Here is a 26,898-nt window from a genome sequence, read left to right as displayed (position 1 = left end):
AAATCTGGGTAACCTAAGGCACTTTGCCCACAAAATTATTGGCTCAAACAGTCTATTAGCCTGAAAGAGAATCGGATAAAACTAGGAACTTTCCAGGATTGATATCCTGCATCCATTCCATGGCCAAATACATAGCTACTAGTTCGGCTGACATAACATTAATTTCATTGGACAGTCTGAAACCTTTTGCAATTTCCAAACTGGGTATCACAAATGCCGATGAGACCTTGCCATCCTTAAAGGTCTTAGATCCATCAGTGGAAACCTTACAAAATCATTTGTTCAAAAGTAAAATTTCAAGGGTCAAGGACTTAATCATCAATTCAGTTCTTAACTGGGGGGTTTTCCTAGGACCCTCTAACAAGACCACAGGGGGAGGAGAGAACCATACTGGGTACAAACACAGGGCTTCTGGGTACTAATTCCCTCAAAATACCAATCTTAGGCCAGGAAGTGATCCTGACTGAATGAGGATATTGGTCATTGCAAAATTTATTAAGATCACCAAACTCCCAGCAAAGGTCATAAACACAACCCCAATTTTCAAAAGACAGGTTTCTCAATCTATTCCAAAGCTGGATATCTAACAGTTGATGCCATCATTCTCTATGCGATTCCCCAGTTACACCCCAAAGAACACTATAATGGGTAGTTACAAATGCTCCACAGACAATATGGAGGACTTTAGTCTGAATTACATCCAGCTTCCGGAAAATCATTTTTGAGCTGATGAGAAGGCCTGACATCCGTAATCTAATAAGGGTCTGACTTGAGCCCGATATAACATCAAAATGGATTTTTGATCTGCCCTTCGTTGATTACCAGAAATATTCCACATCAGGTTAACACTTGATTTGCATCTATTCTCAATATAGTTAATATGAGAAAGCCAATTAAACCTACAGTTGGAGGAAAACAACACCCCAAAACTTGAACTGAGACACAAATTTGATTGGGGAATCATAAAATTAGACCAGGAGCCAGCAGAACCTTTTAAATGAGAAAACACCATTCCCACTGACTTAGAGGAGGAAAAACCAAAATCCCATCTATTGCCCCAAGCTTCCAAGCTTCTTAAAGTCTCCTTCAGTCTATTTTCTGCCCATCTTAATTTCCTATTCTTAATCCAGATTGCATAGTCATCTACAAATATACTACAATTTACCCCATGCAGTAAAACTGAAGGTAGATCGTTTATCATTATATTAAACAATGTGGGACTTAAAACACTCCCCGATGTTTAGTTAATACTGTTAACTAAACCTCGGGGATTAGATATCAAATTTTGAATCCTGACCTTTATCCATCGTCCACTAGAAAAGGACTGGAGCCACCACAAGAGTTTCCCCTGAACTCCAAGCCAATATAACTTATGCAATAGACCCTCCCTCCATAACCATACTGTATGCTTTTTCCAAATCTAAGAATATCATAGCTAAAAAACTCTTCATACAAAGGTCTTCCAAATATCTATTTCCAACCGGATTACATGTATGTATGTAAGCATGTATGTATTTAACATATTTTTATACTGCCCAAAACTCACGTCTCTGGGTGGTTTACAGCAAAACAAAAACAAAAAGTAAAACATTAGTTAAAAACTCAAAAAAGAAATTTAAAACACAACAATTTAAAATGTTTAAAACAATATTTTAAAACAACATTAAAACCATTAAAAAAATATTAATTAAAAGCCTGGGTGAACAGATGCATCACCCAGATGCGTCAACAGATACTTCACTAGGGAGCACATTCCAAAGCTTCGGGGCAGCAGCAGAGAAGGCCCGTCCCTGAGTGGCCACCAGATGAGCTGGGTGCAAATGCAGACAGACCTCTCCAGATGTTCTCAGTGGGTAGTGGGGTTCATGACGAAGAAGATGTTCTCTTAAATACCCAGGGCCCAAGCTGTTTAGGGCTTTATAGGTTATAACCAACACCTTGTATTTTGCCCAGAAACATATAGGCAGCCAGTGTAGCTCCTTCAATACAGGAGTAATATGGTCTCTCCGAGATGACCCAGACACCAACCTGGCTGCCGCATTCTGGACCAACTGTAGTTTCCGGATCACATACCATGGCAGACCCACATAGAGCGCATTGCAGTAATCCAATCTGGAGGTTACCAGCACATGTACTTCTGTTTTGAGGTTGTTTATCTCAAGAAACGGACGCAGCTGGGGTATCAGCCAAAGCTGATAGAAGGTTCTTCTGGCCACCACCTCAACCTGGGCCACCAGGGAGAGGCTCGGATCCAGAAGCAGCCCCAGACTGCACATCTGTTTCTTCTGGGGAAGTGTGACCCCATCCAGAACAGGCAGATCAAAGTCTTCTCTCAAGTTCCGACCCCACACAATGAGTACCTCCATCTTATCCGGACTCTCTCTCAGTTTGTTATCCTTCATCCACCCCATTACTGCCTCCAGGCAGGCATTTAGGGAGGTTATGCCTTCTCCCGATGAGGTTGACATGGAGAAAAAGATTTGGGTGTCATCAGCATACTGATAGCACCCTGCACCAAATCTCCTGATGATCTCTCCCAGCAGTTTCATGTAGATGTTAAACAACATCGGAGACAATATGGAGCCCTGAGGCACACCATACAAAAGTTCAGGTTTTGAAGAACAGCAGTCTCCAAGGGACACCGTCTGGAACCTGCCTGAGAGGTAGGAGCGGAACCACCGCAAAGCAGTGCCTCCCCCCAACCCCCTCAGACACTCCAGAAGGATACTATGGTCGACAGTATCGAAAGCTGCTGAGAGATCCAGAAGGACCAACAGAGTCACACATCCCCTGTCCATTCCCAACTGGAGATCATCCATCAGGCTGACCAAAGCAGTCTCCACCCCATAGCCAGCCCAAAAACCTATTTGAAATGGGTCTAGATAATCCGTTTCCTCCAAGACTGTCTGGAGTTGGGAGGCCACCACCCTCTCAATTACCTTGCCCAGCCATGGAAGGTTGGAGTCAGGTCTGTAGCTGCTCAACTCTGAGTGATCCAAGGTAGGCTTCTTCAGAAGAGGTATAATAATCACCTCCTTAAGACAAGGAGGAATCCTACCTTCCCGCAGAGATACATTTATAATCTCTACTAGGCCTTCTACAACAACTCCCCAGGTAATATAAGCCATGTCGGGCAAGGGTCAAGAGAACATGTAGTAGGCTGCACCGTTCCAATCAGCTCATCCACATCCTCAGGAGTCACAAACTGGAACTGATCCAACCTAATCACACAAGAGGAGTCGCTGGACACCTCCACATCAGACACTGAAGTAATTGTGGAGACAGAGTCTAAGTCAGCCCGAATATGAGATATTTTTTCCACAAAGAATTTGTTAAACACATCACAGCGGGTAATGATGGTTCCAGATTCTGATTCAAGGGAGGAGGGGCACATACTAGCCCTCTCACAACCCTGAACAACTCAGCCGGACATGAACTTGCAGATGCAATGCGGGCAGAAAAGAATCGCTTCTTTGCTGCACGTATTGCCTGAGCATAGGTCTTCAAATGAGCTCTATATTGCAATCTGTCAGATTCAAGCCGAGTCTTTCTCCACTTGTGCTCCAGTCGTCTACCTCGCCGCTTCTGCCCCCATAGTTCTTCCGTATACCAAGGGACCAGTTTTGAAGCAGGTCTGAGAGGATGCTTAGGAGCAATCATGTCTACTGCCCCAGTGAGTTTGCTGTTCCAGTTCTCCACCAGGGCATCAACAGGATCACCGGCAGAGCCAACACTAAATCCCTCCAAGGTTTCTTGAAATCCTATTGGATCCAATAACCTTCTTGGGCGGACTATCCTAATAGGTCCCTCACCCCTGCGAAAGTGGGAAGTGATTGTGAGTCCAACCTTAACCAGATGGTGGTCCGTCCATGACAACAGGGAAATCACAGGAGTCCCCACCCACGGAACACCAGCCTGATCAGAGTGAAAAACAAAATCAAGCATGTGACCAGCAATGTGTGTCGGCCCCGAGACCACTTGAGATAGGCCCATAGTCGCCATGGCCACTATGAACTGCTGAGCTGCCCTGGACAAATGGGTCCAAAAGTGAACATTGAAGTCGCCCAGCACCACAAGCCTGGGGGACTCCACCACCAAGTCCGAGACCAAGTCTGTCAGCTCAGTTAGGGACTCTGTTGAGCAGCAGGGCGATCGGTACACCAACAGAAGTCCCAGTCTATCCCTGGTCCCCAGACTTAAGTACACACATTTGATATGGTCTGACACTCTAACAGGGATCCTGGTAAGGGAGATGTTATTCTTATAAACCACAGCCACTCCACTTCCCCACCCACGGTCCCTCACCCGCTCCTCAACAGAGCACCCTGAAGGGAGAAGCTGAGACCACACTGGGCCCCCAGCCTCCCCCTGCCAGGTCTCTGTAATACATACCAGGTCTGCGCCTTCATCCAGAATCAAATCATGAATGGTTTCTGATTTATTCTGGACCAACCTGGCATTACAGAGGAGCAAGGTGAGGTTCCAAGAGCGGTCAGCACTGCTCCCCAAGGTCAAAGAGCTGACAGGACAGCCGGAAGGGGAAACAGCTATTAGATTTCCAAGTTCCCTTCCCCTGTAACGGCCCACTGACCTGCCAACGTTACTTCTTCTGTTCCCCACCACCACTGGAATTGCTGCCCCACAGTTAGTCCCCTGTCTCCTCATCTCCCCTGTCTCCTCATCTCCAGGTAAGCCCAGACACATTCTAAAACTATCTCACCCATGATTAATTAAAACAGAAGCCCCACTATTAAATACCCACCCACATACAAATACCTGGGCCACGAGACCTGGTCCTTGCCCTCGCTGTCCCCCGATGTGGCTCCCCCAAAGTGGCAACCCCGCCAGTGGCGCGCCCACTGCCACAGGCAGCACCCCTTTATAGGGCCAGAGATGACCACCCTGGCCAGATGGATAGCAGGCACAGCTGAGTCACTCCAGGGCCCCAATCCTGCAAAGCAGCCACTGCCAGAGGCCACAGTCCCACAGGTCAGGCAGGGGGCTGGCAGCTGGTTTCACCCTCTCCCTCTCCTGCAAGCAGGTCCTCAACAGCAGCAGCAGCAACAGATAGCCAACACCAGTCTCTCACCCTGGGGGCTGTCTGGGAAGCAGGTGGTCTCTCCCTCTGCTGCAGGGCTTCTAGCGTACTGAGACCTCTTCAGAATCCACTTTGTAAGTCAGTAACCAAATGGTGTTTCTCAAGGAAAGCCATCAGGTGTTTATTCAGCATCCTTTCCATAACATTACATAGACAGGATGATAAAGCTATTGGACAGTGGGATAGTGGATCAGAGGGGTTTTTTCCCCAGTCTACCTATTGGAACAATGATAGCACCCATCCAGCAGTTGGGCAGCTCACCTTTCTCCGAAATTAAATTTAAAAATTTAACTAAACTCCTCAGAAATTATTCAGGCAAATGCCTCAAGATCTCATAACTGATTTCATCTTTGCCAGGCAAAGATTTTTTTTCCCTGCATCCAAAGCTTTTTCTATTTCCCAAACAGAAAAGAGAGCATTCATGTCAAACCGAGAATCCACTTTCTTAAAGACCTCCCTATTTTTGGTCTAAAAGGTTCTCCCAGTGTCTTCTAAAACCTGTTGACCAATTATCCACACTGCTAACCTGTTGAAAAGTCCTCACCAGTGTATCCACTTTCTCCTCATTTGATATTGCAACAGAACCACTTCCTGATGCCAAAGCGGGGACACCTCTGTGCCCTGTTTGTATTCCATTCATTTTATTAACGTGCTTGAAAACTGAGCCAACTGGAGTATTGGCAGACAACTTCCCACAATGAGATCTCCAACTCTCCCTTTTGGCTTTTCTAATAATCATCTTTGCCTTAGCCCTCTGACATTTATATGCCAATAAATCTACTCCAGACAGAGTCCTCCTTGCTTCTCTGAAGGCCCAGTTTCTTACCTTAATCACAATACTGCAATCTTCCTACCACCAAGGGACTGAGTACCTAGCTGGTATTCCATTTTTAAATTTCGGAATTGCTAGGAAAGTTGCCCTCCTAATCCCCTGGGTCAAAATATTAGAAAACTCCTCAACTGACTCCAGATTTTGTTTGGAACTTAATGCCATCCTACATTCTAGTTGGAACAAATCCCCATTTGCTTTAGAATAATTCACTTTTGGAACAGCACCACCCAACTCACAATATGCCCTTTCCCCAAAGGAAAGGAGAGTTGGGGAAAGATAACTTCCCATATTCAAGTCCAAGAAAACCTCCCAACCACATTTGCCTGCAATAGAGCCAGAAACAATACTCAGATCCAATGAAGACATTAAACCGGTAAAAGTACTAATTCGAGTTGGAGTGTCATCATTCAACACCACCAAATTATGGTCCTCACACAAGGCTTCCAGGACCTTTCCATTGGCATGGAGCCTGGAACTCCCCCAAAGAAGATTATGGCTGCTGAAGTCTCCACAGACAACAATTGGTCCCATAAAACCTTCCACTAACATATCTAAATTTCTCTTGAGCAACGGGTTATATACATTAATAACTTGGACAATTCCCAAATTATTCGCCAAAGGGATCTCAATTGCCATAACCTCTATATCTTCAACTACAAAATCAATTTTTGCAAAATTCAAACCTTCTAAGATACAAATAGCAACCCCACCACTTCTCCCTTCCTTCCTATCTTCACACAGTCAAACATAGCCTGGCAATCTGAATGTCATATCCGTAACCAACCAAGTTCCCTGAATACAAATAGTGGCAGGTAGATTTGCAATGCTAGGTAAAATATATTTAAACTTTTGACCGTGTGCGATCAAACTAGGCGCATTCCAGCTGAGGACAGTTGAGGCCCTTTTACTGTGCCTCGGGTTGGCCTAAAATTCTACAGATTTGTTCTGCCATAACTGAGCACATTCCCAAATACTTTTCAGCTGCCTTGAAAATATGTACACACACACACACACACACACACACACACACACACATACACACACACACACACACACACACACACATATATATATATACACACATATATATACACCATTCTGTTTAAGCGGTGCAATTTATTACCTCTAGCAAAATGCAAGGAACTTTTCATTAGGGATCTGAGCAAGAACAAAATGGGGTCTAAACTTCCTTAGCTACAGAGACTTGGGGAAGAAAAGGCAGGAACCATCCCTCCAACACTGTTCCCCTCCCATCTCCCATCTCTATGCCTTTTAACAGCCTCAGAATATGACATTCCAGTCTCATGGCCTGGATATCCCAAACTTGCTTAGCTACAGAGCAGCCCCAGAATCCTGGTGTATGGCTTCCAGCACAATTACAGTGCCTGGGTACTTTCACATTGAACCAAGGGATGGGCACCCCTACACTTGCCACACCAGGTTGGTCCCCAACATACTGCAGCTACATGGCCAAACAATTTATTTTATCTATTAATTTTTATTTAGTTATCAAATTTGAACACCACCCCAAACTTTTCGTCTCTGGGCGGTTAACAATAGCATAAAACAAGTTTAAAACATATACAAAAACTAAAAACAATGTAACAATTTAAAAATAAACCAAAAATTAAAACATAAAAATTTAGGAAGCTGAGAAAGCTTGGGTGAAAAGATGGGTTTTCAAGTGTTTTTAAAAAATTGCCAGAAATGGGGAGGATCGTATCTCAGCAGGGAGCACATTCCACAATCTCAGGGCAGCGAGAAGGCCCGTCTCTGTGTAGCCATCAAACTGGTTGGCGGTAACAGGAGACAGACCTCCTCAGATGACCTCAATGGGTGGTGGGGCTCGTAGTGAAGAAGACACTCTCTTAAATACCCAGGGCCTAAGCCGTTTAGGGCTTTATAAGTTATAACTAGCACTTTGTATTTTATCCGGTAACCTATTGGCAGCCAGTGTAGCTCCATCAGTAAAGGAGTAACATGGTCTCTCCGAGATGACCCAGAGACCAACCTGGCTGCCACATTCCAAACCAGCTGAAGTTTCCGGACTACGTACAAAGGCAGCCCCACGTAGAGCGCATTACAGAAGTTGAGTCTGGAGGTTACCAACAGATAGATGTACCACTGTTTTGAGGTCATTGATCTCGAGAAACAGGTGCAGCTGGCGTATCAGCCGGATGAATGTTATAAATTGACATTTATAGCTTCTTAAAGGGGGCGGGATAAAAGGATGAACCCAAAAGACTTGGTATCTAATAACTACTTGCTTAGGGAGATCATTCCCATAAAATGAAGACATACTGTGAAGGATGGAGAAGATTTTTCATCTCTCCTAGAAGACAGATGTTTCATTTCAGATGCAACATTCTCTCCCAAATATTTCTGACTGTCATCATCAGACATATGTAGGGGAACCCACGTAATAATCACTTTCTTTGAAGCCTGAAAATGAGGAATTTGACTAGAAATTCTGCCTTCCCTAAGGAGGTTAAACGTAGGAGTTTGTCCAGCTGTTTCCTTATGCATGCATTCCACTAATAAATCACCATTTTGCAAGCGCTTGTCTCAAACAATGTCTCCTAAGGCCTTTTTCAGCCACTCCGCCAATTTAATTGGACTATTGTCCTATTTTGATATCTTTGTTAGTGGCCATAAAAGCCAAATTATTCTTGCCTCGTGTTCCCAAAGAACCTGCTTGCACAACCACAGAATTAGTATGCTTCTTCTTAACTTTTTCATCTTCTGGAGGACTTTCACCCTCCAGTTCTTCAATTGGATGCCGTCCCTTCTCCTTCCTGGAGTTCCCAGGATTATCCCTCTCAATCTCCATTCCATCCTCCAACATCCTTTCCCCTCTCTCTCCACCACAAGGGATTCCCCTCAGTGTTCTTATCTGGGCTTGCTCTCCCTCCTTCCTCCTCCTTGCACCCTTACTTTCCACCTGGCATCTTATCACATCCAACACCTGGGTGCTAAGTATCATCTCCACAGACTACACCATAGAATTCCATACCACTCCCCCTTTTCTCAGGATAAAACACACCCTTGCAACTCCTACTTTTCTAACAGAAGTTCAAGAACTGTTCTGCAAAGGGGCAATATAGCCAATTTCTGAGAAAGACCAATGGACAGGGTTCTATTCCAAATACTTCCAGGTACCCAAAAGGGATGATGGTCTCCGACCCATACTAGATCTCCATTCCCTCAACGGGTTTATCCACATGAATAAATGTGGATGCTTACACTCCAACAACTCCTTCCTCTCATAGCGGAAGAGGAATGGCTCACTACGCTGGACCTCAAAGATGCCTACTTTTACGTGGGGATCCAGCTGAAGCACAGGAAATATCTATGCTTCACCATGGGGGAATGAAGTCTACCAGCACACCGTCCTCCCATTCAACCTCTCCACAGCCCCATGTGTTTTTACCAAATGTATGGACGCAGTCATTGCCCACCTCAGAACAGAAAGTGGGCAATTTTCCCATACCTTGTATTTCCCCGTACCTTGTCAATTGGTTGATTACCTCCCCAGACAAGGCACTTCTCACCAATCACATCCAGATGATACTCACTCTCTTAAAGAACCTAGCCATCCAAGTGAATTTGAAGAAATCCATCCTTGTCCCACAGAAAGCCCTGATTTATATAGATGCCACCCTACATACAAGTGGGAAATGTGCCTATCTTCCAGAGGAACAGTGTCTCGCCTTATTGCATATGATCCACCTTTTCCAGTCCAGACCCACCCAGGAGGCACAGGCCATCCAATGCCTCTTGGGCCTCATGGTGTCTTGCATTTTGACAGTTCTCTACACTACGCTTTGCATACATCACCTCTAGTTATGGTTCCTCTCATAGTTCTGCCCGAATGTGGACAGCCAACGTATACAACTAGTTCTCCCACAATCTGTCCTAGACTCTTTGCTTTGGTGGACTCTACAGGGAAACATAGCAATGGGCATTCCATTCCATCCTCTTGTCACCACCATAACTCTAACTACGGATGCCTCTCCCTGAAAGGGTGGAGTGCTCACTGTGCAGGGCTTCATACATAAGACCTCTGGAACCACTAGCATTTGCTCCTCTATTTAAATGTTCTAGAACTCTTGATCGTTCTCTTGGCCCTGAAAGCTTTTCTACCAATTCTGGGAGGCAAGACAGTCCAAGTCCTGCTGGACAACACGACCACACTCACATATATCAACTTCCAGGGTGGCACAGTATTGAAATCCCTCTGCAACCTATCCATTCAGCTCTGGGATTGGTCGATAAATCATCTACCCACTAGCCCTTCACATAAAGGGTACTGACAACACGTTCACAGACAGTCTCAGCAGAGAAACAACTTCTTTTGCCAACACGAATGGGAGGTCAACCATGACATTCTCTCCAATCTTTTCCTTCTCTGGGGGACTCACCAAATAGACCTCTTCACAACCCAACCCATCCAAAAACATGCCCTCTTCTGCTTGAGATTGTCAATAGGCAGAGGGTTCCCTGGGGGGATGCCTTTCAAATTCCTTGGATCACACACATGTTCTACCTCTTCCCTCCCGTACTGTCATGTGTTCTCAGCAAAATCCTACAGCACAAGACAAAATGCATATTACTCACACCGTAGTGGCTAAGGCACCCATGGTTCCCCCTCCTCTTACAACTGTCTCTGGGCCTGTACCCGTGCCAAGATCTTCTCTCCCAGAACAGTGGCCAGGTGCTCCAGCACATTCTCCGGATGCTGAACATGATGTCCTGGAGGCTGAACTTTTAGACCACTGCAAAAGATTTATAAAAGTGCTCAGCAACCTCTAGCCCCTTGTTATGAGACTGGTTGAACCCTGGAGTCTCACTGGTGCTCTCCACGCCCACCAATGCCCTCTTTGAACTGTTATCCTCTGCCTTTTCTAAACCACTCTCCTTCAAAACTGCTTTCCTGATTGCCATTACTACTGCTCAGGGGGTTAGCAAACTCACCACCCTAAGAGCTGACATTCCCTTTACCGTGCTTTTCCTCAATAAAGTTGTGATACAAACTGATCACTCCTTTCTACCTAAAGTGGTCTCAATTTTCTACACTAGCCAGGACATTGTTCTTCCCACATTTTTCATGAAACCTGTCTCCCTCTGGTACGCTCTGTACATTCCCTGGACATTCGTTGGGCCCTCCTCTACTACCTGGACAGGACCAAGAGCTTTAGATAGTCCAACAGGCTCTTCCTAGCCTACAAAGGTACTCATAAGGGCCAGCCTCTATCCTGTCAAAGACTTTCTGAATGGCTGGTCCAGCTTATCATTACCTGTTATGTCAAGCAAGGTGTTAAGCCCCCTGACTCCTTCAAAGCTCACTCCACTAGGGCCATGGCCACATCTTTTGCTCACTTATCCAGCATTGCCTTTTCTGAAATGCAGAAAGCCGCCATCTGGTCTTCCAGATTACCTTTTGTAAAACACTGTGCCCTGGACATCCGTGCTGCAGCTGAGGCTGGTTCTGGGTGGCCTCTATTATAAAAATAAAACCTTCTATAATTTACATCCCTAGACCCTCCTCCTTTGAGGAGAGCGCACTATTCGCCCATGTTGGGAAGGATACTGGATCACCATTAAGATAAACAGGTTGCTCATCTGTAACTTTTGATAGTTTGGTGATCTTTTGGTATCATTCACACAAAAAACCCAGCCTCCCCACTCTTTCTAATGTACTTTCTACACTTACCTTACGTACCTTGTAAAGTCCATTCTGCACAGTGGCCATTCAGGAACTGAGAAACTGAGTGCTCTGGTGCCAAGAATAACAAGCGCTCTCTGCGTTTGAGGGGTGGAGTTCCGAGCACTATGAGGAGCTTGAAATCTACCAAAGGGATTAATGCACAGGTGCACAGCCCATGTTGTGAATGATACCCCACGTTGTGTGTGATACCAGATCATCAAAAGTTAGAGGTGGGCAACCTGTTTATATTATAATAAAGTGAAAACAGATTGGAAAATCAGCCTTTGAAAGAGAAAGTGAGCAGATCTTGCTATAGATTTTGTTGTTACTGTAAAAGAGTGGATTAGAACATTTCCAGAAGTCAGTACAAAAGCATTCAAGACACCCATTCATTTTCCTAACAGAACAAATTGTTTCAGCGGGAGGGTGATTCAAGGAAATTTGCGGGGGCAACGGGTTTAACGCTCTTTGCAGCCTTGATCAGATCCTGTGAGGCTGCTTTTGGAAGGGGAGACAATAACTTGTCAAGTCATGAAAGTCCACAGAAGCTGAAATGTTGCCCTTCAGTGAAAGTATACACAGTAGAAGGGCAGCGCAATCTGAGTGCTAATGGTAGGAAAGAGAGGGAGAAAATGCTTAGGAGAATGTTTCAAGAGGCAGTGATGAATAGTGAGACCAGAATGCATAGTACCTGAAGGAACAGGAAGAGGATAGGCACCAAGTTTAGAACTAGATAAATAAGGAATAGAATGTTGGAGGAAATGTGGGCTGGAAGCAGAACAGGCAAGGAGTTCATAGAGGGTGGACAATCTAGTTTGGGTGGAGGGGAAAGCCCTTACATTAGGGCTTAATACAAGAGCTCTGATCTGTGGAGCTGAAAGGTTGAGGAGGCCACAAGAGATAGGATAGTTCTGAAACATTTATTTTAAATAATCACTTAAATGTTGGCATAATGAGAACATCCTAAAACAGACTGTCTGTTCTAAACAATATTGTTTTTAATTTCTTCTAGCATTGTTGGAAATGACAGCTTCAATGGGGGAGTACACATGTTCTGTTGTTTCACTGGAGAAAATAAACACACCTAACTTAAATTTGGGTTGTTTTAACCTTATATCTTTCAGACACTCTATAAGTTTAAACTGTGCAATAACACATAGGAGATATATTTCATAGGTTTACCTCTAGTTGTTTCTGAAAAGAAAAAAAGCTTTAAAAAGACAAAATAAATGTTAAACGTATTCCTTACTATTTATTTTTATCATTAACTATTATTTATTATCCTATTTCCATACCTTGAATGTATCCCTTGCTGTTTCAACACCTCAAAGAGTGTAGAAAATTTTGTTTGTTTATTTATTTAATCATATTTCTATATCGCCTGTTATAGAAATCTCCAGGCAATGTATAAGGCTTTTTAAATTTTATTTTATTAGTACAGTATTCACATAATGACATAGAACAGCATTCACATAATACAATACATTTAACAATCATATTTTCCATATATTACAAGAAAAACCCAGATTCATATCTAGCACTGTTAATATAATAAATATAATCTGCCCAAATACGGTGGAACTGTGATTCTGCTCTCATAGCCTGCATTAATTTAATCTTATCAATGATCTATTCTAACAGTGCGATTGACCACACCTTATTATACCACTTCTCAATTGTTAATTGATACAAGTATTTCCATTGTTGAACAATTACTGTTTTAGCTACCAATATTAAAAAGTTACAAGTTCCTTTAAAAAAAAAAACCTTGGCAATATTTCCTACAAATATATGTAATAGATCTAATTCAAGAGAACACTCCACATTTTGTCTCATTATAATTCATATTTCTCCAAATATGTTTTGTCAAAAACATACCACCTTTTCACAAGACCACCACATGTGATAAATTGTTCACTTTTGCTTACAACCCCTCCAACACTGAGTAGAATAGCTATGAGAAATATATGCTAATTTTACTGGAGTTAAATGCCACCAATGTAAAATCTTCCATTTTAGCTCTTGTATGGAAGCTGACGGAAATCCCACAGACTTCCATAATGATGGCCATTTACTCTCTTCTATAGAACTTCCCAAATCCATGTTCTAATTATCTTTCAAAACTCTTGGGGGGGGTCCCCTATTTCCAACTGTAACAGTAGTATATAAATTTTGGAAACTATCCATTTTGGTTGATCCTGATAAGACATAATTAATTTTTCAAAATACGTAAGTGATCGAGTTACTGAATTTACTATCTCTTTATTACTCAAGTTAGATTTAATTTGAAACCAGAATAACCATGGTAATTGATAACCTATCTGATGCTCAATCTGTTCCCTATTATGTAAACCCTCCCCAATAAATAAAAATATTTGAATCTATATAACCCATAATTTCTCAGTAAGTCCAGCTGAACCAAAACATATATATTACCAATTTACCAGGGTCAAAATACGTTTTTAAAGGTGTTAGTGGGGAGATAGTCCCTATGAACTCCTTCTATCTTTTATTTCATATCCGGAACATAGCTTTAGTAAATATATGGTTAATTTTGGCTATTGGGGGGGATGAATAAAAAAGAACGTCTTAAAAAGCCACCTGTCTCTTGTTCATTCTCTTTGGACCCACTGTTATTTGAGTCTTCTAATATAAATGAAATCATATGTCCAAGGTGTGTAGCTTGATAATATAATCTTAAATTAGGAATTCCCCATCTTCTCTGCTTCTGTGGTCTGTATACAGTCTTCCTATTGATCCGCAGCTTCTTAAAGCTAAAACAGAAATTTTCAATTTTCCTCTGCCATAGTGATAGTATACTATCAGGAATTTCCACTGGGAGAGATTGAAGCAGGAAATTAAATCTTGAAAGAACCATCATTTTGTACAGATGCAAGCTGTCCCAATATATTAATATGTTTTCCCCCCATTTCATCTCTTTACTTAGTATTTTCCAGACTGGGGAAAAATTATTATTAAATGATTTATTGAAATTTTTAGTAACATTAATTTTGAACTATAGTACTTTGAAAGGTACTAAGTATTACCTTTCTGAACTATAGAGGGAAGTATTTATTTTATTTATCATATTTTTATACCGCCTGATATGTAAATTTCTAGGCCGTGTACAAATCTCAATATTATAATCATAAGTTAAAATACATAAAACACTATAAAACAATATAAAACAAATTATTAAAATTCTAATTAAAAGCTTCCTAGAACAGGAAAGTCTTGAGGGTCTTCCTGAAAACAAACAGAGAAGGAGATGCTCTTAGTTCAGCAGGGAGCATATTCCAAAGCCCTGTGGCAGCCACAGAGAAAGCCTGGTCCTGAGTCGCCACCAGACGAGCTGGTGGCAACTGCAAATAGACCCCTCCAGAAGATCATAAAAGGTGGGTGGGTTCATGACAGAGGAGGCGCTCTCTTAAATAGCCTGGTCCCAAGCTGTTAAGGGCTTTATAGGTAATAATCAACACTTTGTATTTCACCCGGAAATATATCGAAAACCAGTGCAGTTCTTTCAAAACCAGTGTTATGTGGGCCCTTTGTGTTGTCCCAGAGACCAATCTGGCTGCCGCATTCTGTACCAATTGTAGTTTCCAGACTACGTACAAATTCAGCACCATGTAGAGCACATTACAGTAATCAGGTCTGGAGGTTACCAGCATATGCACCACTGTTTTAAGGTCATTTATCTCTAGAAATGGACATAACTAATGAATCAGTCAAAGCTGCTAACAAATGCTCCTGGCCACCGCCTCAACCTGAGAAACCAGGGAAAGTTTTGGGTCCAGGAGCACTCCCAGGCTACGTACCTGATCTTTCAGGGGGAATGTAACCCCATCCAGAACAGGTAGATCTAAACCATCTCTCAGATCCCGACCCCCAACAGTCAGTACTTAAGTCTTATTTGGATTCCGCTTCAGTTTGTTATCCCTTATCCAGCCCAGTACTGCCTCCAAGCAGGCATATAGGGAAGATATGCCATTTCCTGAGCAGGTTGACATGGAAAATTAAATCTGGGTGTCATCAGCATATTGATAACACCCAGCACCAAACCTCCTGATGATCTCTTCCAGTGGTTTAATGTAGATGTTAAAGAATATTGGAGACAGTATGGAGCCTTGTGGAACCCCATACTTCAGTTCTCGCTTTTCAGAGCAACTGTCTCCAAGTGACGCCATCTGGAATGTACCAGAGAGGTAGGAACGGAACCACTGTAAAACAGTGCCACCCAATCCCAACACTCTCAGGCGGCGATCCAGAGGGACACCATGGTCGGTGGTATCAAAAGCCTCAGAGAGATCCAAATGGATCAGCAGAGTCACACTGACTCTGTCAATAGCCAATTGGATATCATCCATCCGGCCAACCAAGGCAGTCTCAACCCCATAGCCCACATGAAAGCCAGTTTGAAATGGGTCTAGATATTCTGCATCATCCAAAACTGCCTGGAGCTGCCAGGCCACCACCCGCTCAATCACCTTGCCCAACCATGGAAGGTTAGAAACAGGTCTGCAATTAGCCAGCTCCAAGGGATCCAGTGTAGGTTGCTTCAAAAGTGGTCTAATAACAGCCTTCTTAAGACAAGGAAGCATCCTGCCCTCCCTCAGAGAAGCATTTATTATATTTACCAGACCCTCTCTGATAATATGACTATCAGATGAGATAAGCCAAGTTGGGCAAGGGTCAAGAGAACAGGTTGTAGCATGCACAGTCCGAAGCAGTTTGTCCACTTCCTCAGGAGTGGAAACTGAAAACAAACTGAAAATGATCCAATCTAATCCCATAAGAGGAGTTGCTGAGCACCTCGACAGTAGACTCTGCAATTACCGTGGAATCCAGCTCGGCCTGATTACGAGAAATTGTATCCACAAAAAAGTCGTTAAAAATGTCACAGCGAGTAACCGATGGTTCCAATGGTTTAAACCGCTGGTTTAAATTCAAGAGGGAAGGGGGTACATACTAGCCCTCTCACAACCCTAGAGAACTCTGCTAGACATGAGTTTGCAGAAGCAGTGTGGACAGAAAAGAACTTCTTCTTTGCTGCCCGCACTGCCAGAGCATAGATCTTTAAATCTGCTCTGTGTTGTACCCGATCAGACTCATGCTGAGTCTTCCTCCACTTGCACTCTAGTCGTCTACCTCACCGCTTCAGCTCCCGTAACTCATCCGAATATCACGGGGCTGTCTTTAAAGCAGGTCAGAGAGGACACTTAGGAGCGATTGTGTCTACTGCTCTAGTGAGTTCATTATTCCATGTATGCACCTGAGCGTCAATAGAATCACTAGCAGAGCCAACCATAAACCCTTCCAAGGCTTCTTGGAATCCTGTTGTATCCAATAACCTTCTTGAGCGGACCAACCTAATACGTCCTTCACCTCTGCAGAGGTGGGTCAAGGCTGTAAGTTCTACCCTAACCAGATGGTGATCTGTCCATGACAAAGGGGAGATGACAGTAGGCCCCACCCACAGAACACCACCCAACACCACCCTGATCAGAGCAAAAGACTGATCGAGCATGTGACCAGCATCATGTGTCGGTCCAGAGACCAATTGGGATAGGCACACAGTCGTCATTGCCGCTATAAACCCTTGGGCAACCCTTGGGCTCCTGACAATCCGGTCTCAAAATGAACATTGAAGTCCCCCACCACTAACAACCTGGGCCATTCCAATGCCAACTCAGCAACCAGGTCCATCAGCTCAATTAGGGACTCCGCTGGGCAGTGGGGAGATTGGTACACCAGCAGAAGTCCCAATTTATTCATGGTCCATAGACTTAGGTACACATTCAATATAGGCCAAATCCCTGACAGGGATCCTACTAAGGGAGATGGTATTCTTATAGACCACAGCTACCCCATCTCCCTGTCCACATCCTCTCATCTGCTCCACCATAGAGTAACCCTCTGGGAGAAACTGAGACCAAACCGGACCACTAGCCTTTCCCGACCAGGTCTCAGTAATACATACCAAGTCAGCTCCTTCATCCATGATCAAGTCATGCATTACTTCAGATTTATTGTGAACCGACCTGGCATTACAGAGTAATAAGGTGAGATTCTCTGAGTCGTTGGCAGTGCTCTCCAAGGTCAAAGAGGTAGTAGGCCTGCTGGAAGGGGCAATAGCAATTAAATTTCTAAATTCCCTTCCCCTATAATGAGCCGCTGGCCTACCAACACCATATCTTCATCGATTACCCACCACCACAGGTATAGCTGCCCTATGGTCATCCCCCACCTCCCCATCTCTGTTCAACACAAGACACATACCTGTATCAAGCCTAACTAAAAACTAAACAGCAATGAGGTGAGCAGGACTTGTTTTTCCAGTGATCCAAAAATGTTGGCCCCAGCCTCAGTTCCACCCCCAAAGGCTGCCACCAAAGACCAGCCCCCTTTGGCAGCTGGCTTCGGCGGCTGCCTGAAGGCAGCCAGCACTAGTAGCTGCACCTTCGACTAGCCCTGGTCCCTATTTAATCCAAACCCCCAGACCCCACCTCTCACATGGGCTTCTGGAGCCTGGCAGCTGGATCAGCCCTGTCGTAAACCTGTCAGGCTAGTCTCAAGTTATATGACACCCAGGAGGCTACCATCACTGGCGTTTAGCTTATCAGCTGGTGGAGCGGGGAGTAGACAGAGAGACAAAGTAGGTTATCAGGCAAAGCAGTACAAACAATCCCATGGCAGAGCCAGTCCCAGTTGTAACTATATCTAAGCCGGTCGACCAAGTCCACATCTAGTTCCACAAGTAGAGTACAAATGGTCCGGGGTCAGTGCACAAGCAAAATAAGCAGGAACACAGCTGGGTAGTACAACAAACACGACATTGCTTCCAGCACTGCAACTGTGGTGTGGAGGTCTTAAATAAGTGGAAACCACGTGCTTTCAATCATTGGTCTCTGACTCATCAGTTTATTTATTATTATTTATTATTATTAAAACTTTTATACTGCCCTTCCAAAAGGCTCAGGGCGGTTTACATTAAAACACCATTAAAATCAGTTAATAATTAAAACAAAAATTATAAAGCATAAAACAATGATTGACAATTAAAAACATCATAAAACAACAATTAAATAATCAGAACAATTTAAAAACAAGTTTTAAAAAGCTGAGTTCTCCTTGTTAGCTGAGTAGTTCTGCGCGTGCGTCTCTGAATTTCCTTCTGTCTCTTCAACTGGTGCCTCTCTACAGCTGAGATCGGCTGCGTCTCCTCCACAGGAGCTGTCATACTAGGCTCCGTCTCTCCCTCAGCGTCCCATGAATCGGCCCCGCTTGCCTCGGCAACTTCTTGCCTTTGAAGCTGCTGCACTCCCTCCTCCGCTGTCGCACTGCCTGTCTCCTCCTCATCTTCGGAGTCTGATAGCATGCCCATGACAAGCCCCCACACATCTGAAGCTCATCAGGACACTTGAACCATGGTTGCTGCAGCAGCAACAGGATCAGCAGGCGATGGTACTCTGCTACTCAAGGCCAGTAGAGTGGGCCAGCTCTGCAAACTTCCCAGCCCAAGCAGGCAAGGGAACTTCTGCTGTTAAAAGAGCAGTCCTCAGTCTCCCAACTAGCCCTCTGCTCACTCAAGTATGAAAAAAATCCATTGAGATATTTGAAAATTAACTGTTAATCCTGATACCTCTGCAAAATCTTGTATCTGGCAGCTTACAAGTTAAAACATAACAAATATAAAAATATTTAAAAGTTACAATTCATAAAACAGATAAAAATTCTCCATTAAAAGCTTGGGGAAAGAGGTGTATCTTCAGGGTCTTCCTAAAAACAAACAGAGAATGAGATGCTCTTATTTCAGCAGGGAGCATATTGCAAAGCCCCAGGGCAGTCACAGAGAAGACCCAGACCTGAGTTGCCACCAAACGAGCTGGTGGCAACCATAACCAGAGCTCTGTAGCTCTCTCAATAGACGACAGGATCCATGTGAAAGAAGGAGCTCTGTTAAGTACCCTGGACCCAAGCTGTTAAGGGCTTGATAGGTAATAACCAGCACTTTGTATTTTGTTCAGAAACATTTTGATAATCAGTGCAGTTCTTTCAAAATCAGTCTTATATGGTCCCTTTGGTAATCCCTGAGACTAATCTGGGTGCCTCATTCCGCACCAACTGTAGTTTCCAAACGATGTACAAAAGTAGCCTCACATAGAGTGCATTACAGTAGCCAAGCCTATAGGTTACCATCATGTGTACCACTGTTATTATTTATTTATTTATTTATTTATTTTATTTTATTTATATACCGCCCTTCCAAAATGGCTCAGGGTGGTACACAGCATAATTAAAAACAATTAAAACAAATTAACAATTAAAATCAAACTATTAAAACACAATAAAACCAATAAAACAGCTAAAAGCCCTGAAAATCAGGGCAACAATTTAAAACAATTTAAAACAGTTAATCATTTAAAACCCTGGAAGGCCAGGCCAAATAGGTAGGTTTTAAGGGCTCTTCTGAAGGACGGCAATGATCTCAAATTACGAATTTCTGCCGGGAGTGCATTCCACAGCCCAGGAGCAGCTACAGAGAAGGCCCGCCTCTGTGTCACCACCAGACGAACCAGTGGCAACTGGAGACGGACCTCTTCAGATGATCTTAAGGTGCGGTGGGGATCATGTAAAAAAAGATGCTCTCTTAGGTAACTCGGACATAAGCCATTCAAGGCTTTAAAGGTAATAACCAGAACTTTGTATTTTGCCTGGAAACATATTAGCACCCAGTGTAGCTGTTTCAAAACAGGCATAATATGGTATCTCCAGGTTGCCCAGAGACCAACCTGGCTGCCGCATTCTGAACTAACTGAAGTTTCCGGACTACGTACGAAGGCAGCCCCACGTAGAGCGCATTGCAGTAGTCGAGCCGGGAGGTTACCAGCTAATGCACCACTGTTTTGAAGTCATCCTCTCCAAGGAATGGGCGCAGTTGTCGAATCAGCCAAAGCTGATAGAAAACACTCCTGGCCATGACTTCCACCTGAGATACCAGGGTGAGGCCTGGGTCCAGGAATACTCCCAAGCTGTGCACCTGCTCCTTTTGCGGGAGTGTAACCCCATCCAGCACAGGAAGATCTAACTCACCCCTCAGATTCTGAGCCTCCACAATGAGCACCTCTGTCTTGCTTGGATTCAGCTTCAGTTTGTTCTCCCTCATCCAGCCCCTTACTGCCTGTAAGCAGGCACTTAGAGAATGAGTGCCATTTCCTGAAGATGAAAAGGAGAAGTAGATTTGGGTGTCATCAGCATACTGATAACACCCAGCACCAAATCTCCTGATGACCTCACCCAGCGGTTTCATGTAGATATTAAAAAGCATTGGTGACAGAATGGAGCCCTGGGGGACTCTATATAGCAGCTCTCATTTTGAGGAGCAACTGTCACCAAGCTCCACCATCTGGAAAATACCCGAGAGATAGGAACGGAACCACTGCAAAGCAGTGCCCCCTATCCCCAACTCCCCCAGGCGATCCAGAAGGATACCATGGTTGATGGTATTGAATGCCGATGAGAGATCCAGAAGAACTAGCAGAGTCACACTCCCTCTGTTGATTCCCCAGTAAAGGTCGTCCATCAGGCCGACCAAGGCTGTCTTAACCCCATAGCCAGCACTAAAGCCAGTTTGAAATGGATCTAGATAATCAGTTTCCTCCAAGACTGCCTGGAGCTGGTCGGCCACCACCCTCTCAATCACCTTGCCCAACCAAGGGAGATTGGAGATTGGCCTGTAACTGTCCATCACTAAGGGATCCAAAGAAGGCTTTTTTAGGAGTCGCCCTACCCTCCCTCAGTGATGCGTTTATGATATTAACTAGGCCATCTCCAACAATCTCCCTGCTAGATAGAAGCAATCAAGTCGGGCAAGGATCCAGAGAGCAGGTGGTAGGCCTCACCGCCCCTAGCAGCTTGTCCACATCCTCAGGAGTCACAGATTGAAACTGATCCAAACTAATACTGCAAGAGGGATTGCTGGACACCTCCTCCATGTCATTTGTTTAATGTCATTTGTATCCAGAAGTGGACGTATCTCGGGCATCACCCGAAGCTGATAAAAAGCACTCCAGGCCACTGCCTCAACCTGAGTAACCAGGAGAGTTTGGGATACTCCTAGTTTATGTACCTGATATTTCAAAGGGAGTGTAACCCCATCCAGGACAGACAGATCTAAACCATCTCTCGGGTCCCGACCCCTTACAGACCGTACCTTTGTCTTATTTGGATCTCAGGGATGGTGGAGGCAGCAAAGGAGACTCCTTCTCCCTCCAAGCCTCTCTTCCAACTGACTGTGTGCGCGGTCTGGAGCCAATTTTGGGCCTCACGTGCTCAGAGAGGCCCAGAACGGGATGCAGACCAGCCTGCATGGTCAGTTGAAAGAGAGGCTTGGAGGGAGAAGGATTCTCCGTTGCTCCTCCACCATGATCCCCGCTGCTGCAGCCGCCTCCACAGCAAATTTAAAAAGGAAAATGTACCGCCACCTCCTCTGCAATCCCCACTGTTGCAGCTGCCTTTCTCACCATCTGCGGCAATTTTAGAAGGTAAAATGCACCACCTCCAACACAATCCCGCTGCTGTGGTTGCCTCCACTGCCATCCATGCCGATTTTAAATGTTAAAAAAGAATTTAAGTCATTTTCACCTGATTTTTTATTGGTTTTCGGTCAATTTCTATTTTAAAACACACACACACACAATTTTAGTCCGATCCCTGCCCCCCCTTAAGAACCTAACCCCCGTGCTTCCATAGCCCCAATTACCCAGTATTCATGGTTTCAATATCCGAACCACCCCATTAGGTCTGACCTCGGACCGAACACCCCCTGAAGGTTCAGGGGGGTTGTGAGCTTAATTCTGTTACAAAATTTTTTTTAACCTTTTACTCCCCTGGGGGGAGTTCCTGGAGGCAGCCGGGGGGGGTGGTGGTCCATGGAGGTTTCCCCTCCCCCTGCCAGCCTTCAGAATGACCCCCTTGGCCGGTTCATCCTCTATTCGGCCAGTTTTCAGCCTTCACCCGGTGGCCATTATGGAGGCTGTGTGCCTGTGCACATGGCCTTTGCGTGGCCCAGGCATTTTGAAGGCTGGCGGGGGGTGGGTGGGAACCTCTACGGGCCACCCTTCCACCACCTCCAGGAACTTGCCCGAGGGGAGTAAAAGGTTAAAAAAATATTATTATTATTATTATTATTATTATTATTTTATTTATTTATTTACTTACTTACTTACTTACTTACTTACTTACTTACTTACAGAATTAAGCTCGCTAACCCCCCTGAACCAAACTGGGATGTGCAGCCAGTTCCATGCACATCCCTAATCCATGGCATTAGCTGGGAAATGGAACCCACACAAATACCGAGGTTTTCTTGTATCTCCATTTATTGTACACATTGTGGATTGAGACTGTTATTAAAAGGGGAGTGTATAATAATTGGGAGGGAACTGATAGATCTCTCATGGTTTTTATAGTGCACTTGTAGCTGTTCAGGTACTATTATGCTGAAATATCAGTCTGTGCTGAGGTTACTGTTCATTCACTCGATATTATTTAAAACCTTGATTTCCAAGACATCTGCCAAATGATGGCAAACATTCTTTTGTGGCCTCCCAGTGAAAAATAGCTATAAAGCAATGATTCATTTCTAATTTGGCTTCTCTCTGCCCACATAAGACTTGTATTGAGTCAACATTTCATTATTGATCACAATTTTTCACCATAACTTACTTTTTTGCCAAACATATCTGTTACTAAGATTAATTCCCTGCTTCCTACAGCCACTGCCACTTTTTATATACTGTAGGTACTATTCTTCTCTAAAGTTCGGAATATTCCCTAACATAAAATGCAGGTGAAAGACAGTATTGCAACTAGTTTTTCTTAAATTTTGAAAACTCTTTAATGTATCAACAATTGTATCCTTATAATATTGTTTCAGAGTTGATACTGTCAAGTTCATGTTCATTATTTGAATTACTAATTTTACCAACTATTTTCATCAATGGGTCCTGTGACAGAGTTACTCAATACACTGCATTGCACTGGGCATTTCAAATAAATAGTAACCTACTGAAGTTTGTGTTGGAATGGAATGTATGCAGTTTGTGCAGCTGCCAAAAATCTGGGTTAATCCATCAGTATTTTAATTACCAAAAAAGCCATTTTCTTGTGATTCACCACTGTTAAGACTGCAAAACCACCTGTAACCATCTTGACTACCTGCATTATAGGAAGAATAGAATTGGTTTTTTGTAACTAGTGGTCATAGCATAGTATAACATAACATAAGCATAAAAACATAACACAGAACATGAAAAAAATATCATCAGGTAGTGCTTCCCAGATTTGACTTCTAGGAAACGTTTATTACTATCATTGGACAGCTGATAAAGTAGTACAGAAAGTGGTAAAGTGATAAAATGGTACTATCATTGGACAGCTAAAAACGCAGTACAGAAAATAAGTGATGACAGGGGAAACCGAAATACTTATTTCACCTGCATGACCCTCGGGGACATGTTCCTTGCAGTGGAGAGAGCTTTTGGAGGGAGAGGAACGAAACACAAATCGCTTTCAACCTCTTCCAATGCTGGGTTGAGGAACAAGGCTTCAGCTAGGCTCCTGCCACTCTGCGAGGGTGAGCCCTTCTTCCACCCTTATAACACTGTGCAAGATGAAGACTGTTGTTCTTGTTGACATCCGACAAAGAAAGCACTGTGAGAAGTGGTGCTGCTTTTGATGGCTTCCCAGCTTAGACAGTCCTGCCATTAAAAAGTGCCAACAGGATGAGGGCAAATTTCAACAACCTACATTTCCTCCAGAAGTGCTTTGTGTCATGTGACAACATGGCCCATGCATATGCATCAGGGAGGAAAGGAGAGGTCCTCAAAATCTGCCCCCACCCTGTGAATGTCTGTGCTATCTAATGGTGGTGCTCTCTAACAGGAAGCCATCAGGAGTGCCACTGCTTCTCATGTAGCACCTCTGTTGCACTGGCACAGTTTAGATGTCAGCCATTGTTGATAATGATGATGATGCATAACATAACAAGTACAATACTCAAATGAATTTTCAAAGCACAAGCTTTGCACTTTGCAGTTGCTCCATTCTTGTCTCTCTGGTAGATTCCAGATTGTGTCGCTCAGAGATGGCTGCTTGAAATGAGAGCTTTTGTATGGTGTCCCTCAGGGCTCCATCCTATCTCCTATGCTTTTTAACATCTACATGGAACCTCTGGGTGAGATCACCAGGAAATCTGGAGTATTGTCAGTATGCTGATGACACCCTGATCTATTTCTCTATGGCATCTTCATCAAGGAATGGCATAACCCCGCTAAATGCCTGCTTACAGGCAGTAATGGACTGGATGCGGGATAATAAATTGAAAATGAATCCAAGCAAGTTGGTGGTACTCATTGTAATGGGTCATACTTGGAGGGACATGATAGATCTTCCTGTTCTGGATGGGGTTACACACAGCTTGAGAGTGTTTCTACATCCAGGCCTCACTTTGGTTTCTCAAGTTGAGGCTATGGCTAAGAACGCCTTCTATCAACTTCAGCTGATATGACAGCTGCATCCGTTCCTTGAAGATAATGATCTTAGAACTATGGTGCACTCTCTGGTAACCTCTAGGCTTGACTACTGCAATGCGCTCTATGTGGAAGCAGCTAGATTGGTCTCCAGGGCTTCTCAGAGAGACCATATTATTCCTGTATTTAAACAATTGCATTGGTTACCCATAGGTTTCCAGGTGAAATACCAAGTGCTGGTAATTACCTTTAAAGCCCTAACTGGCTTAGGGTCAGGTTACCTGGGAGAGCTCCTTCCTCTGCATGTTCTCCACCAGACATTAAGGTCATTGAGAGAGGTGTGTCTCAGTATGCCGCCAGCTCATCTAGCGATGATTCGGAACAGACCTTCTTTGTAATCACTCCTGGGCTATGGAATGTGCTCCCTATAGACATTTGAGGTTTAATCAGGAGAGCCCTTAAAACCTATCTGTTTGACCTGGCCTTCCAGGGTTTTAAATGATAAACTGTTTTAAATTGTTTTAAATTGCTGCCCAGATTTCCAGGTTTTTTAGCTGTTTAATTGGTTTTATTCTGTTTTAATAGTTTGATTTTAACTATTAAGTTGTTTTAATTGTTTTTATTAAGAGCCCCTTTAATTGTTTTTATTTAAGAGCCCCTGGTGGCGCAGTGGTAAAACTGCCGCCCTGTAACCAGAAGGTTACAAGTTCGATCCTGACCAGGGGCTCAAGGTTGACTCAGCCTTCCATCCTTCCGAGGTCGGTAAAATGAGTACCCAGAATGTTGGGGGCAATATGCTAAATCATTGTAAACCGCTTAGAGAGCTCCGGCTATAGAGCGGTATATAAATGTAAGTGCTATTGCTATTGCTATTTATCGTGCTGTAAACCGCCCTGAGCCATTTTGGAAGGGCGGTATATAAATCAAATAAATAAATAAATAATCAGGTGGCATATAAATTAAATAGATAGATAGATAGAAATATTCAATATTGAAAAATTATTTCAAATACATAGTATCATTAGGTGGTTCAGAACATCATAGCAGGTCATGGATAGCCATAGTCTTTTCCTCCTGCAAAAGCCACAGAATAGTGCTGAAAATAACTCTCCAAGCTAACATTATTATTGGATCCAAAGGCATTTTGCTAGAAAGCTTAGCAATTAAAGTAGGAAGATTGTACTATGATTAATTAAGAGACAGAGGAAGAAAGAATAATTGTTGTCCAATTATTGTTATATCTAATGTATCTTAGGTACAAGCCTATGCAGAAAGTGGATGGAGTCACAGATGGTTTCACAGCAAGTGGTCAACAGACAGGCACAACTGTTGAACAAACTGTAATTGCCCAAAGTCAGCATCACCAACAGTTTTTGGGTATGTGAAAATTGTTACAAGTGTCCAAAGGAACGTTTACAAGTATAGTTTTTGGTTATAACCAGTGTTCCCTCTAAGGTGTGTGAACGTGCACACACTCGCATGGTTTTTTATGTCCGCTCAGTTAATTTTAGATCCCGCTCAGGTTGAATCAGGAAGGCCCCATTCTGAATACATGTGTGTGCACACTGCCTTGATACTACTGCCCAGAACAAAATTCATTCCTCACACAGATGAAAAAAGTTAAAGAGAACACTGATTATAACTCTATTCACACATGATGTTCAATACACATACTATCTGTCTACTGTCTATGTGTGTACAGTTATTCAATTCATGAACAGTAGCACAC

General features: G+C 43.6%; 1 protein-coding gene across 5 annotated transcripts in view; it reads left to right on the top strand.

Moving 5' to 3' along the window:
* The window catches only part of RFX3 (regulatory factor X3), a 306,542-nt gene that overhangs the window by 228,300 nt on the left and 51,344 nt on the right, over positions 1-26,898 (top strand). For all 5 annotated transcript variants that reach the window (XM_053292401.1, XM_053292402.1, XM_053292400.1 and 2 more), the window contains one exon: positions 26,425-26,546. In XM_053292401.1, coding sequence (XP_053148376.1) covers positions 26,425-26,546 — 122 coding nt within the window. The remainder of the gene's footprint in view (positions 1-26,424; positions 26,547-26,898) is intronic.

Source organism: Hemicordylus capensis, chromosome 2 (assembly GCF_027244095.1).
Source record: "Hemicordylus capensis ecotype Gifberg chromosome 2, rHemCap1.1.pri, whole genome shotgun sequence".
Classification (NCBI taxonomy): Eukaryota; Metazoa; Chordata; class Lepidosauria; order Squamata; family Cordylidae; genus Hemicordylus; species Hemicordylus capensis.
The sequence above is the reverse complement of the archived record's forward strand: the minus strand, read 5'-3'. Positions and strand labels throughout refer to the sequence as shown.